At 40.1% G+C, this 13,485-nt stretch overlaps 1 protein-coding gene across 1 annotated transcript; it reads left to right on the forward strand.

The window, feature by feature from the left end:
• Positions 1-3,845: 3,845 nt before the first annotated feature.
• LOC144039808 (12-(S)-hydroxy-5,8,10,14-eicosatetraenoic acid receptor-like) lies at positions 3,846-10,887 on the forward strand. Its single transcript, XM_077553495.1, has 3 exons — positions 3,846-4,337; positions 5,864-6,424; positions 9,656-10,887. Exons 2-3 carry the CDS (start codon positions 5,882-5,884, stop codon positions 10,118-10,120), a joined length of 1,008 nt encoding a protein of 335 aa, XP_077409621.1. The 5' UTR covers positions 3,846-4,337; positions 5,864-5,881; the 3' UTR covers positions 10,121-10,887.
• The last annotated feature ends 2,598 nt before the right edge of the window (positions 10,888-13,485 follow it).

The raw sequence follows: 13,485 nt of genomic DNA on the forward strand, positions 1-13,485 counted from the left end.
TAAAGGGGGGCGGGGGGGGGGGGGGTGGGGTTCAGCTCAAATAGTTTTGTGTGGTGTTTGTGTGCACATGTTGAATGATTGCCTCTTAAGCGTAGCGTATTTGTCATCTGAAAACACTTTTAATGACAAATGAAAACATCCTGATCGAAAAGGTGCACATACAAGTTTTAAATTTACTTGGAAGCCTACAAAAAAAATAATCCAATGTTAGAATTGCAAGTGCTTTACATTTTGGATGAAGTGCTGTAAAAGTGATTAGATCGTAAAACATTGCATGTAGGCCCATTTGTAGTTGTTTACAGTGTTAAAGTGATCCAGTGTCAAACTTCATTCAACTACAGAGGAAAAACTTCAGCTCAGTGAATCGCCAACATAGCATAACATTAAACCACACCTAATGTGCAATTAGTCTGGATTCTGGCCTGTTTTACTGCAGCTTCACCTCCCCTGGTTCGCTTGTACCACTTATCCGCTCTTTCTACAAACAAAGATGAAACATATATTTAAAATCAAATTTTAGATGAAAAAAAAAAACGATTTATTTAAAGGCCAACTCCTCAAAGACAGTCCGGGAGACTTACTATGTGATATATACTTTGATGAGATATTCAGGAAGTAAACCTCCGTTTTTTTTTTGACCCAAGAAAAAGCAATTATTTTCACAATATCTGTTAAAAAAGAGAAGAAGAAAAAGTTAGCAGTTTAGTAGGAAACCCACTGTAGAGAGAAAAAAAGATCCCGGCATTTGATTGTAAGGCCAGTGGATGCCAGCAAATGTTTTGACTTTCTCCGAAATGGTCTCCATCACATGACTTCCATGTTCTCTGTGGTCTTTGTTATCAGCCACCATTGCACACACAAAAACTGATCAAATGAGCTCAACTGTGTGAACATCGTGAGGGAAATTCAGTGTGATCCACATAAATAAAACAGCACAAATGAGGGGGGGGGATGTGCATTAAATTCAAGCATGTCAAATCATTAGAAGAGAATGATAAAATACGTAGCCTACATTTGTTTATTTAGGCTAACGCTAAGCTAACACATGTGTAGGCTACACAGACGGTTGACTTTCGTGTTCTCCGTCCATTCGCTGTATTCATTTCACTTTTATTAAGTTGTTATGTTCAACGTATTTGTAAACTTCTATGACATTTATAAACTGGTTTAAAATGGCTTAATGAATTGGCTTAACAGCAGTAGGCTGTGTGTCGCTAGCAAAGATACTAAGGCTAAATGCTAACAACAAGATGGTATTTCCCTTCCCGTTCCCTTATCCATTACTGTATGCAAATACTGTACAAGTTATCTTCAAAGGATAACTAGTTTAATTGTAGCTAAATGTTACACTTAGTGACAGTTAGTAATTTGTACATTCGTTAAAGCACGTGTTTAGATATTAAAAGGACAGATGTTGCGCTCCTTAACTTTTCATTTATGTAAAATGTCTTCACCGGAATTTTACTTTAACTTACTGAGTTCAGTTGGGAAAGTTACCAAAAAATGCTCAAACATTGCCTAAAATGTGTTTGGATGTTGCAATTTTGAGCCAGGAACTGATTCATTCTATTTGAATGATTTCACATTAAGACGTGTGTGTTTTGAAATTGGACATTTTTATTACCAAATATCATCATATAGGGTTGCTCCAACAAAGGTTATTATTAATGACAGTAGGGCAAGTCCACATTCACAGCCAGAGCTCCTCCTACAGGTGTGAACTGCCGCTATGGATAAACTGTACATAAAGGTTAACTTTTAACCTTTTCTTTCAGTTCCTGTTATTTGTTTGCAATCCTTCCGTCCACTGCCCTAAAAAAAAAAAACTAAAACCACTTCCTGAGTTCTTGAAACTCTCTTCAGGGGATCTTTTGCCGACCCTCTCGGGGGCAGTTGTTGTGATTCCGCACAAAGAACAAGGTCAGAATATGCTATGTGTTTAAGGCATGGGTATTACGAACTGCTGAGAGGTGTAGGGTGAGGGTTAAAAGCATAAAAAAGCATAATGAAGCTATCAGCCAGTGATTTGGAGGTTAAACGTCTGACAGAGTTTGCGCGTAATTACATGAGATGCGTTTGAGTCGGCTTCGGTGTCAGCACGTCAATCAAAGATGTCTCGGGGGCAAAACAAGGCGGGCGAGGCAAAGGAATGAAAGATTTAAGCCAAAACTGACAACTGTGAGATCAAATCAGTTTCGCTTGGATGGCAAAAGGAGTCCGTTCAAGTGGAAAGTGTAATCCTCGATACCAGCTCGTTACTGGTACATAAAAACTGCTTGAAATGGGTCCGTCACTAAAAACAGCGGCACCAGGTCATCATTTGTCACCAGTGAAACTGAATCACATTTGAGTTGATGAAGTGTCCGAATGATTAACTTAACGCTGACTCAGCTGAGTCATAACAACTGATGACGTCAATTGAGGGTCAAAAAGAAACACTTTTCGATAAACTATGATATTGGGAAAAAACATTTGTGATGTGAATGAATGTTGTAATCTTACAAGAATGTATTTAAAAAGTTGTATGGTGACTTTTTTTAGAAACTCTTTTTTTTTTTTTTTGTAATGATAAGATTTTGTATTTTTTTTATAATTAAAAAAAGCCATGTTAGGGGAAAAATCAAGTTGTTTTTTACTTTTTAAAATGTCAGAAAATAAACTTGCCTGCGGTTGTTAACACCACACAAATTTATTTTATTTTTTTCAGGAGAGCTCAGTATTGTTCATTCGATTTGACATCATCATTGCTCTCCTTTTTTTTTTTTTTTTAAAAAAACTAATAAATTAAAAAAAAATAATAAATGTTTTTTTTTTTGTATGTTACATACCACAACATACAACATACCACACAAATATTAACCGTCAGTCGTAATAGTGCAAGTCCTAAGCTATGGAAAAAAAATATGAAACCAAAAACGCTTTACTTTGGCAACCGGCGACCAGTCAGACATTACGATGCACTTCAATAAACAGTCACTCGTTATCTTTATAGTCCATAAATGTGCCTCATAGTCGTTTGTCACTTTAGCAGACCGTTGAGTTTTACAACGATCCTGGCGCGCCTTCATCCTCTGCCATTCGTGGACAAATAAAGTGTCGCCTGAAGAGAAAGGATTCAAAAGTCAGCTCCAATGTAAACAGATAGAAATATTAAGTAAAAAAAAAAAAAAACATGACGCATGTGAGCGCAGGCGGAGATCTTTGTGTTTAGTGGACGAGTCAACCATTTGATTTTTAAGGGGGCAAAAACAGATTGAAGTTTTAAGGCCTAGAAGTGAACAAGCCTGTCGTGCCTTTTCGTCTGTCTGACGGGCAGAAAGTTTGCCGTGGAATGAGCTGCCCGGACTTGTCGAGTCAGGAGGGAATGCGCGGGAGAACCCTTCCACTACCACCTCCTCTTCCCTGAGGAGCACCGCATTCCTCGCAGCTTCTCCTTTCCACATTGGCAGGGACATAAATCAGCGGCTCCACCGTTAAAATTCCCAGCCGTCCTAAGCAAATCCCGCAGTGGCAGCTCAAGCTCAGCAAGTGACGCTAAGGGGGGTACACTGAGAGGCTAACGCCGGAGAAACTACTGTAAAACGCCTATGGAGACTCCAGCTGTCAATGCTAAGTCCAGAGGAGGAGCCATTGAGAAAGCTGTCACTCATGAGAAAATATCTCAGCTACACGCGAGCTTGTGAGACCGAACAAAAGCAGCCCTCGGAATAGCTCGGCAGATAGTTCTCACACTTGCTGCCAAGAGATTGCAGGATGTCTGCGGCCGCCTGTCAAGCATGTCCACAACCACGTCTACATGTACGTCCATAGGCACGTCCGTGCTGACGTTGGGCCGTCCAACCGCCTGGGCCGTACACGCTGGGCCCTCCCGGGTGACTCACCTCCCGGGGCTATAAGGAGGAGCCTTGACTGCGGCGCAGGAACCAGTTACGCCACTCTCCCGCTGTGAATCACCTGCAGAGCTGGAGCTCGCTGGCGTGAACAGAAGCGAAACAGGCAGGACCCTCCCCACCCCCCCCCACCCCACCCCTCGACCTGCCAAGGACCCCTGCGTCCGCCGGGAACCCCGCAGAACACCAGGAACCCCCTCTTGCTAAAATCTTTGGCGCGCATTCCAGAAGGAACCAGTCGGACAGGATTCTGGGGTTTGAAGATAAGGATTTGTTTGTTTTTTTTACTTGATGCCCAACGAGTTGGGTTTTCAGTCGCTATAATCGGTACGCCACTACCCACTTTTGAGGACTAGCAAGCTGCAAGAAATTAAATCAAGGCAGGCAAAATTGTCTTGGACTTGGCCCACCCCGCTGGACACAACCTTTTCCAGCTCTTTTCCCCAGGTAGGCAATATGGGATCATCCGCGGCAAAACCAGCAGACGGGCTCTTAACTTCTTAAATTGTTGACTCAAGTAAGCTCGTAACTTAATTTAGCTCACATCCAATTTAGTTTTCCTTCACCGTTGATTTTCTATGAATTCGTTCGAGACTGCTCACAAAAACACCGGCAATTTTTTGTCGCGTCTTTTTTCTATAACGGAAAAAAATAGCGCTGTCCGTTGTATTTGTCTGCAAGACATCGGTTTCTCTCGGAGCAGTTGATCAGATGACCTCAGGCACCAGGCAGGGGTGAAGGAATGGAGTAGCTCAGAGAGGTACAGCGGGGGGCAAGACCATTTAATGATTTAAAATTATAACAAATAAATTCATCTTTAACTCTTTGACTGCCAAAAACGTTAAATAACGTTTCGTAAAAATCCTATGGAGGAGTGCCAAAGACGTTAAAAGACGTTTTTTTTCAAAACAGGTGAAATTAACCATTTTCTATTGTTGATTACTGAAAAACGGAATAAGGTAGAAACAAACTTTTTTTTCTGATGGAAGATGAGAGTCCAATCTTGTTTTGGCAGCATGTGTGTTTCCATAGTCCAAACACATAATTTTTCTATGGACCTTGAAAGATCAGTCAAAATGCTTAAAATCGTCTGGCACCCACGGCATCCCTTTTCTGAAAACGTCTGGCAGTCAAAGAGTTAAAAGATATTCTACAATGCCAGAGCAGGGAGGCTAGAATCAGAGTTATGTGGCCCTTCTTACATACTCCAGTTAGGAGGTGAGCTGGCTGACTCCAAAATCAAGTTCCTCATCCAATGGAGATGTAATAAAAGTTATGAGTTACGGTTTCTAAGTGCTCTTTGTGCAGGAAAGGGCCTCACATTTGCCAGCCTGTCTAAGGAAGAGTGGCGCAAAAAAACGGCGGATTCTTATTTTCGTATCAGAGCAAGGCACTGAAAGGGCTACTTGGTCAATCGGTCTCCAACAGGCTGGGTATGGCGGAGTGACCGTTTGATAGCAGAAATCTGATCTAAACTAGCCTTGATCTAACTTTAACCTGCTCAGACCATGTCTAAGACCGGCACAGGGTAGATAGCTCGTCTATTGCGACATATTTCACTCATAAATATATGAACAGCAGGCATCAAATCCTCTAAATCACTCTATTATAGTTTGTATAATTGCGATGGGTGGGGCCGGGGCCAGGGGGGGGGGGGGTGTGGTCTCCAAGTACCCATCCGACGAAGCAGATGTGTTTCCGCAATGTCAAGACTCTAGTATGTGACGCGCCAGAAAAAGAGCCACTTTGATTGGCTATAATATAAAATATAATTGTGACCACTCCCACAGCGGCGCACTTACAGTAGAGTCAAGGTACAACTGCAGCAGAGAAGGGAGCTTTAGGTCCAGAAAGTAAAAACCCCTGCCACAGTTTGGCTTTAGCACTTGTGACGAAAGCCGTCTCTACCCTGCAGTGTCTTTTTTGCTCTCATACTCGAGTTTGACCAATTCCTTCCACGCTTCCTCCCCAAGGACCCTCCGGCGACCCACATGGCAAACGGTTCCATCTACCAGCTGATCGAGGACTGCGAGGCCACGCACAAGGGCCTGTACAAGTTCTACGCCGCCGTCATGATCGTCATCGTCATGCTGGCTTTGCCCCTCAACATGTCGGTCCTGCACCTCTTCATCTTCAAGCTGAAGTTCTGGAAGTCCAACACCAACAACGTCTTCCTGTTCAACCTGGTGCTGGCCGACATGCTGCTGCTCTTCAGCCTGCCCATCAAGTCGTACAACTTCATCCAGGGCGAGCGGCGCAACAGCAACGACGCCGTGTGCAAGGCCATGCTCTTCATGCTCTTCCTCAACCGGGGCGCCAGCATCGCCTTCCTCACCGTCACCTCCATCGACCGCTACTTCAACGTGGTGCACCCGGGCCGCAAGAACCTGCTGAAGGCGCTCAAGAAGTCGCCGCACATCTCCATCTTCATCTGGCTGCTGCTTCTGCCCCTCACCATTCCCACCATGCTCAAGAACTTTGACTGCTGCAATAGCCACAAGAGCGACGGCAACCAGGAGGACACCTTGATCAAGGTACGGTGAACCCCGGGTTCGAGATTTTTGTATTAACTCTTTTGACTGCCAGACGTTTTCAGAAACGGGTTGTCCCCAGTGCCAGCCGATTTTAAGCATTTTGACTGATCTTTCAAGGTCCATAGAAAATTATGTGTTTGGACTATGGAAACACAAACATACTACCAAATGAAAGATTGGACTCTCATCTTCCATCAGAAAAAAAAAAGTTTGTTTCTACCTTATTCCGTTTTTGAGTAATCAACAATAGAAAATGGTTAGTTTCACCTGTTTTGAAAAAAACGTCTTTTAACGTCTTTGGCACTCCTACATAGGATTTTACGAAACGTTATTTAACGTTTTTGGCAGTCAAAGAGTTAATTAACTCTTTGACTGCCAGACGTTTTCAGAAACGGGTTGTCCCCAGTGCCAGCCGATTTTAAGCATTTTGACTGATCTTTCAAGGTCCATAGAAAATTATGTGTTTGGACTATGGAAACACACATACTACCAAATGAAAGATTGGACTCTCATCTTTCATCAGAAAATAAAGTTTGTTTCTACCTTATTCCGTTTTTCAGTAATCAACAATAGAAAATGGTTAGTTTCACCTCTGTTTTGAAACAAACGTCTTTTGACGTCTTTGGCACTCCTCCATAGGATTTTACTAAACGTTATTTAACGTTTTTGGCAGTCAAAGAGTTAAAAAAAAGATAAACCACGACACAGCAGGGGAAGACTTTACTGGGCCTTGTAGCAAACAGTCGAACCTTGTTCATAAAACCGCTTCGCTGGCTCCATACTTGACGTGTAGTGCCAGTCTATTAATAGAACGGTTAGCTCGGTGGTTAGCACTGTGGCCTCATGGGAAGAAGGTTTACATGGGATCTCGGCTGCTACTCTCAGGCTTCCTGCCACAGTCCAAAAACACGCATGCACTGATTGAGCTAAATTGCTTTCTGTGTTTACAAAACAAATCTTTCATATTTACAAGAGCAAAATATGTGGCGCATGTTGAAGACTGTAAATTGTCTTTGATGTATATAGAAATGTACATTAGGTACACTGAAGACTGTAAATTGTCTTCAGGGTTTATAAAAATGTCCGTTAGTCCAAACGGATTTCAAATATTCAGAAAAGCACATTTTGTATGTTGTGTATACTGAGACTCTAAATTGTATTACATAAATTAAAGTTAGGTTTGTGGAACCCTCTAAATCGTGTTTTTTTTTTTTTTAACATATACTAATTAACTCTTTGACTGCCAAAAACGTTAAATAACGTTTCGTAAAATCCTATGGAGGAGTGCCAAAGACGTTAAAAGACGTTTTTTTTTCAAAACAGGTGAAACTAACCATTTTCTATTGTTGATTACTGAAAAACAGAATAAGGTAGAAACAAACTTTTTTTTCTGATGAAAGATGAGAGTCCAATCTTTCATTTGGTAGTATGTGTGTTTCCATAGTCCAAACACAACATTTTCTATGGACCTTGAAAGATCAGTCAAAATGCTTAAAATCGGCTGTCACTGGGGACAACCCGTTTCTGAAAACGTCTGGCAGTCAAAGAGTTAAATAATAAATTATATTTGATATTTACAAGTATGCTCTTTCAAGACCGTTAATTGTATTTGATCCATCTCTGACATGAGTGAAGTTGATCGTGTGGAAGGTCAGCTGCCGAGAGAAAAAAAAAAAAAAGTATATGTAGCGCTATCTTAGCATTGCTGCTCACACACACATACTATGCAAGACTAAGGCTAAATTGGACAATTTTTTTGCTGATTTTAAAAGAGCTAAAATTGGTTAATTAATCCGGCTTGGCTCAGAGCCCATGTGACGACCAATCACGGCTCACTTATTTTCTGAAACTGAGCTGTGATTGGTCATTCCTTCCATGAGTCTCGGCAACTGTGATGTCATTTTCAGTCGAAAGTAAGTGACAAAATGGCCACCCCCTGAGATGGATAAAAACTAGGTGTCAGGCGATTGCATTTTTTTTATCGTAATTAATCGCATGACTTCAGTAGTTAACTCACGAATAATCGCAAATTTGCTGTTCAATAAAATGTACAATAAAAATGTTCTCATACTCTTGTTAGTATAAAAGTTTAAAAAAATAAACTAATAAAAATATGGCTGCATGTTTTAGTCATTGATACAATAATTTCATAATATTCATAAACTTTTGGTCAAAATTAAAAAAGATGCACTGTACTGTAAAAAAACGAGTGATATTGATTCTTGTTGGTCATTTTTCTGCCACTAGATGGCATAATTGCATTTGTAAGACATTGGTGACAGCTCTCATATTAAGAGCTATCTGATCTTTCGCATGAAGTAACATGTGAAATTCTGCAAATTTTTTAAAATTGTAAAATACGACTTGTCTCCAGTCTCCACAAATATATGCATTTTTTTATTTAATAAAATATATACATTGAATTTTTTAATTATTAAATGTATTACTGCTAAATTGCTTCGTTGCGTCTGGATTTCGCCAAGTACAGGCTTTCCAAGTAAGGGGCAGTCATAAATCGCGCATTAAAAAAAAAATAGTGGCCTTAAAGGAACTTTAAATGAACTAAAAATGAACGCACTAATTCTGACACCCCTAACTCTTTGACTGACAGACGTTTTCAGAAAAGGGATGCCGTGGGTGCCAGCCGGTTTTAAGCATTTTGACTGATCTTTCAAGGTCCATAGAAAATTATGTGTTTGGACTATGGAAACACACATACTGCCAAAACAAGATTGGACTCTCATCTTCCATCAGAAAAAAAAGTTTGTTTCTACCTTATTCCGTTTTTGAGTAATCAACAATAGAAAATGGTTAATTTCACCTGTTTTGAAAAAAACGTCTTTTAACGTCTTTGGCACTCCTCCATAGGATTTTACGAAACGTTATTTAACGTTTTTGGCAGTCAAAGAGCTAATAAAAACGAGTGGATGATATTCCACAAATATGTTTCGACTAGTGGGGGGGGCACATAATATCGCAAAGAAAATCTTTGGGTACACTTCCACTTTTGATGTTCCATTTGAAGTTGTATTTTGAGGGGACTTCACTTTCATCTTTTTTTTTTTTTTTTTTTTTTTTTTTTTTCAGGAGAGCTCAGTATTGTTCATTCGATTTGACATCATCATTGCTCTCCTTTTTTTTTAAAAAAAACAAACAAATAAATTAAAAAAAATTTAATAAATGTTTTTTTTTTTTTTTCTTCTTCTTCTTTGTGTCATCGCCATGTGTCAGGACGTGGTGGACAGCTTGCGGGAAGCCGTCTTCTTCACGCAAATCCTCATCCCCTTCGCCATCCTGGTCTACTGCACCGTGCACATCGTCAACCGGCTGCGCAAGAAGACGGTGGGCGACAAGACCAAGCTGAGGCGCGCCGTCTTCCTGGTCACCTCGGTCATGGTGGTCTTCTCGCTCTGCTTCCTGCCGTGCACCATCGCCCGGGTGGTGCTGCTGGTGGCCCGCGTGCAGGAGTGGCAGGAGTCGTACCAGGACAAGGCCACCGTGGCCTTCGACGGCCTCATGGTTCTGTCCTACTTGGACTGCCTGCTGGACCCGCTGGTCTACTGCTTCTGCAGCACCAAGTTCAAGGCGCTCTACTTGTCCAACTATTTCCCTTTCTTGCTGAAGGAAGGCCCGCTGCCGATGGACAGCTCCACGGGGAACACCACGTCCAACCCCAAACGCAACAACGTCATCTGAGGGGGGGGGGGCGATACTGGACCTCATTCGTTAGCTGGGACTCCATGAAATCAACAACACAAAGACCTGCTTTTTTTTTTCTTTTTCTTTTTTTTTAACTCATTCACTGCCATTGACGGCTATAGGCGTCAAAAATTCATTTGAACTATTTCTATTAGTTACATTTTTTTTCCCACTTTTAACAAGAGTATGAAAACCCAGGAAAAAAATATTGTACATTTAGAATAGATATAAAATTTGTGATTAATCGTGAGTTAACTATTGAAGTCATGTAATTAATTACAATAAAAAAAATAATCGCCTGACATGATAAAAAAAAAAGAAAGAAAAGATGATTAAAAATTAGGGGCGTCGGGTGATTAAAATTTTTAATCGGAATCAATTGCATGACTTCACTAGTTAAGTCACAATTAATAATAAATTTTGTATCTGTTCTAAATGTACAATAAAAAAAATATAGGTTTTCATACTCTTGTTAACAAATAATTTTTTGACCTCTATAACCGTCAATGGCAGTGAATGAGTTAAAGAATTAAAGTGCGTTCAGCTGCACGGCGGACAAAAGGTCCGACATTCCGGATTTAAAGAGGACACATTTGTCTTGGTTTTCAAAACCAATTACTGACTGACTGAATGAAAATATTAATCAGATTATGGTGAACGTGAGTTTGAAAATGAAATGTACCTTATCACGAGGTGTTCGTTCTACTTGTATGTCATTCGTCTACGTCATTTTTTGTAAATAAATGAAGTTTGTGTCTCCAGTGGCCTTTGTCATGATTGCTATTATTTAAATTTTCATTTTCAATTCAAGTCAATTTTTCCCACTTCATTATAAAAAATTGTTATGCTCCTGTCCATTGTAAAAATGCCAAACCTGACATAAACATCTATTTTTGTACAAATGCGTCATCTAGTGCATCATACACAACAAAAATAGAAACCGTACCTCAAATAAACAACTTTTGTTGAGTGTGCCATTCAATACAAAAAAAAAATGCCTCACATCAAATAAATTCCTCGTTCTTCCAAGTGTGTCACCCATTGCAAAAATAAAAGCCTGACTTCTAATAAGTACCATCTTTTTCCTAAGTTAGAAAATAAAGACCGCACCTCAAATAACGTGGCTCTCGTGGCACTTTCCTTGTGAATAAATTCTAAACAGCCCTAAATCTATGTGAGCATTTTTTTTTTCCCGTTAGATATCAATTGATGGCGTAGCTAATGATGTGTCCAGTGTGGTAATGAGGAAGTAGAAACACGCTCTCGTGTTTGACAAACATGACAAAATAATCAGAAATCCTACATGACTTCACAATGTGTGTTGCGTAACATCTGAAGGTCCTGACAGGAAGATGCCGATTATTCATGTCACTTTGTCGTTGCTGATTTCCGTAAAGGCTTAACAGGGGAGGACAGGTTTGTTTCATCCACAAGGGAACAAAACGTCAGATCATAAACTGTTGATATCCGACAAAAATTCAGATTGATGAATTAAAAACTATTACGTGTATGTACGGAAGGATTCCCAGGAAAACAAGACCCAGAGCAATCGTCACCTGGATTATGATGAGTCGTGTGATGTCATCCAGACGGCGAGCTAAAAAAAGATGTAAGACAGCATGATCTGATTTCCATTTAACTTTGTTAATGTGTGTCATCGTTTTGTCTACCTTTACCATGTGTTGTAATAACAGTGTGTGTACGTGTGTCATCTGCGACACCTCACAACATTTAGATGGGAACAGATGAAAAGCATTTCCAGTAAATGGAGAACTCGTAGATAGAGCATCAGAAACATTTTTGCATTAAATGTATATCACTCTCATAATACAGATTTTTAGCATCTACTACAACAAACGCCAGGCCGAAAATAAACCTCTACTCTTGTCCAAATGCATAATCCAATTCAATAAAAAACTTTTTTCAAAGTGCATCATAAGCTTCCAAAAATAAAAGCCTCACCTTAAATAATCACGCCCCTTTTTTTTTCTAGATGTGTCATTCACGAAAAAAATATAAATGCCCCACTTCAAATAATGTTGATCCAAGTGTGGTATCCACTAGAAAAATAAAAGGCTGACTTCAAATAAGCACCTTGTTTTTCCAAGTGCATCATCCATGACAAAAAATAAAAGCCTCACCTCAAATAAGCAACTTTCATTTGGTGTATGTCATCCACGAAAAGAAATGCCAAACCTAAATTAATCATCTACTCTTAACCAATATATAATGTAAACAAGACTCTACAAAAAATAAATGCCTCATCGCAAGTAACTTTTTTTAGTATTTTTTTTATTTTATTTTTTATAAGTATCATCCTCTTCAATAAACACCTCACATCAAATAAGCACCCCCTTTTTCCAAACCTAAATTTGTTATTCCAGGTGCATCAAGCAACCCCAAAAATTCAAAGCCTCACCTAAAAACAGCCTCTTCTTTTTTAGGTCAAACCTAAAATAAACATCTGCTCTTGTCCAAGTGTGCTTCCCACTTTACAATACACCTCACCTCAAATAAACTCCATGCTTTTGCAAATCATCGAGTACAATAAACACCTCATATCAAATAAATACATCATCTTTCCAAAGTGTGCCATCGACTACATCAATTACCAAACCTGAAACAAACACCTCTACATCATCATCTAAAAAATTAAAAGCCTCACCTCAAATAAGCCCTTTTTTTTTGTAAGTGCTGCAATAACGACAATGAAACAAAGCTGTCTTGTTGTATTGTTTTGTGATTCTCGGCCCTGGTGGGACATGTCGGAACACCAGGCAAGGCAGTTTTGGTTCGATGGAGGAGATAAAAGCTGGGAATGACGCGTGGGATGTGTCACAGCACGCAAGCTTTTCCCCAAAAGAAGTCCTCAGAATTCTAAATAGTGCTTTTTTTTTTTTTTTTTTTACAAAGTAGCCGATCTCGCTCACCGATCGAGAAGCGCTCAACAGGAAGAGGGAGAGATGAGATTGCAAAACAAGATGCGCGGTTAGTGAGTGGCACGTCCGAGGGCGGAAACGGCAAGACGAAATGTGTTCATCTGCGTCGTCATCTTCTTGTCGCCATGGCAACGTCACAAATCGCCCGTGAAGCCGAGCGAATAACCTGCTAAGAAATGATTGCCATCTGACTCTTCAATCATTGGCCAGGTTTTTTATCAGGCAAGGACATGTTTCAGCAAACAGCCTAACTTCAAACTTTTCTTACATCCTCTTCTAGAGGAAATAAATGCTTCACCTCCAATAAAAAAATTTTTTTGCCAGGGTCTCATTCACAACTAAAATCTCTACGACATCTAATTAATTTCCTACCTCAAAGAAAGTCTACAACCTCGGTGTCCACAACAAATAAACACCTCTTCG

The sequence above is a fragment of the Vanacampus margaritifer genome, chromosome 19 (genome assembly GCF_051991255.1).
Source record: "Vanacampus margaritifer isolate UIUO_Vmar chromosome 19, RoL_Vmar_1.0, whole genome shotgun sequence".
In the NCBI taxonomy this organism is placed as follows: Eukaryota; Metazoa; Chordata; class Actinopteri; order Syngnathiformes; family Syngnathidae; genus Vanacampus; species Vanacampus margaritifer.

Bases quoted from the DNA above. Each gene is read 5' to 3' on its own strand.
- LOC144039808 (XM_077553495.1), top strand. From the start codon at position 5,882: ATGGCAAACGGTTCCATCTACCAGCTGATCGAGGACTGCGAGGCCACG. The intron at 6,425-9,655 runs GTACGGTGAACC...GCCATGTGTCAG, and splicing joins AGGAGGACACCTTGATCAAG to GACGTGGTGGACAGCTTGCG.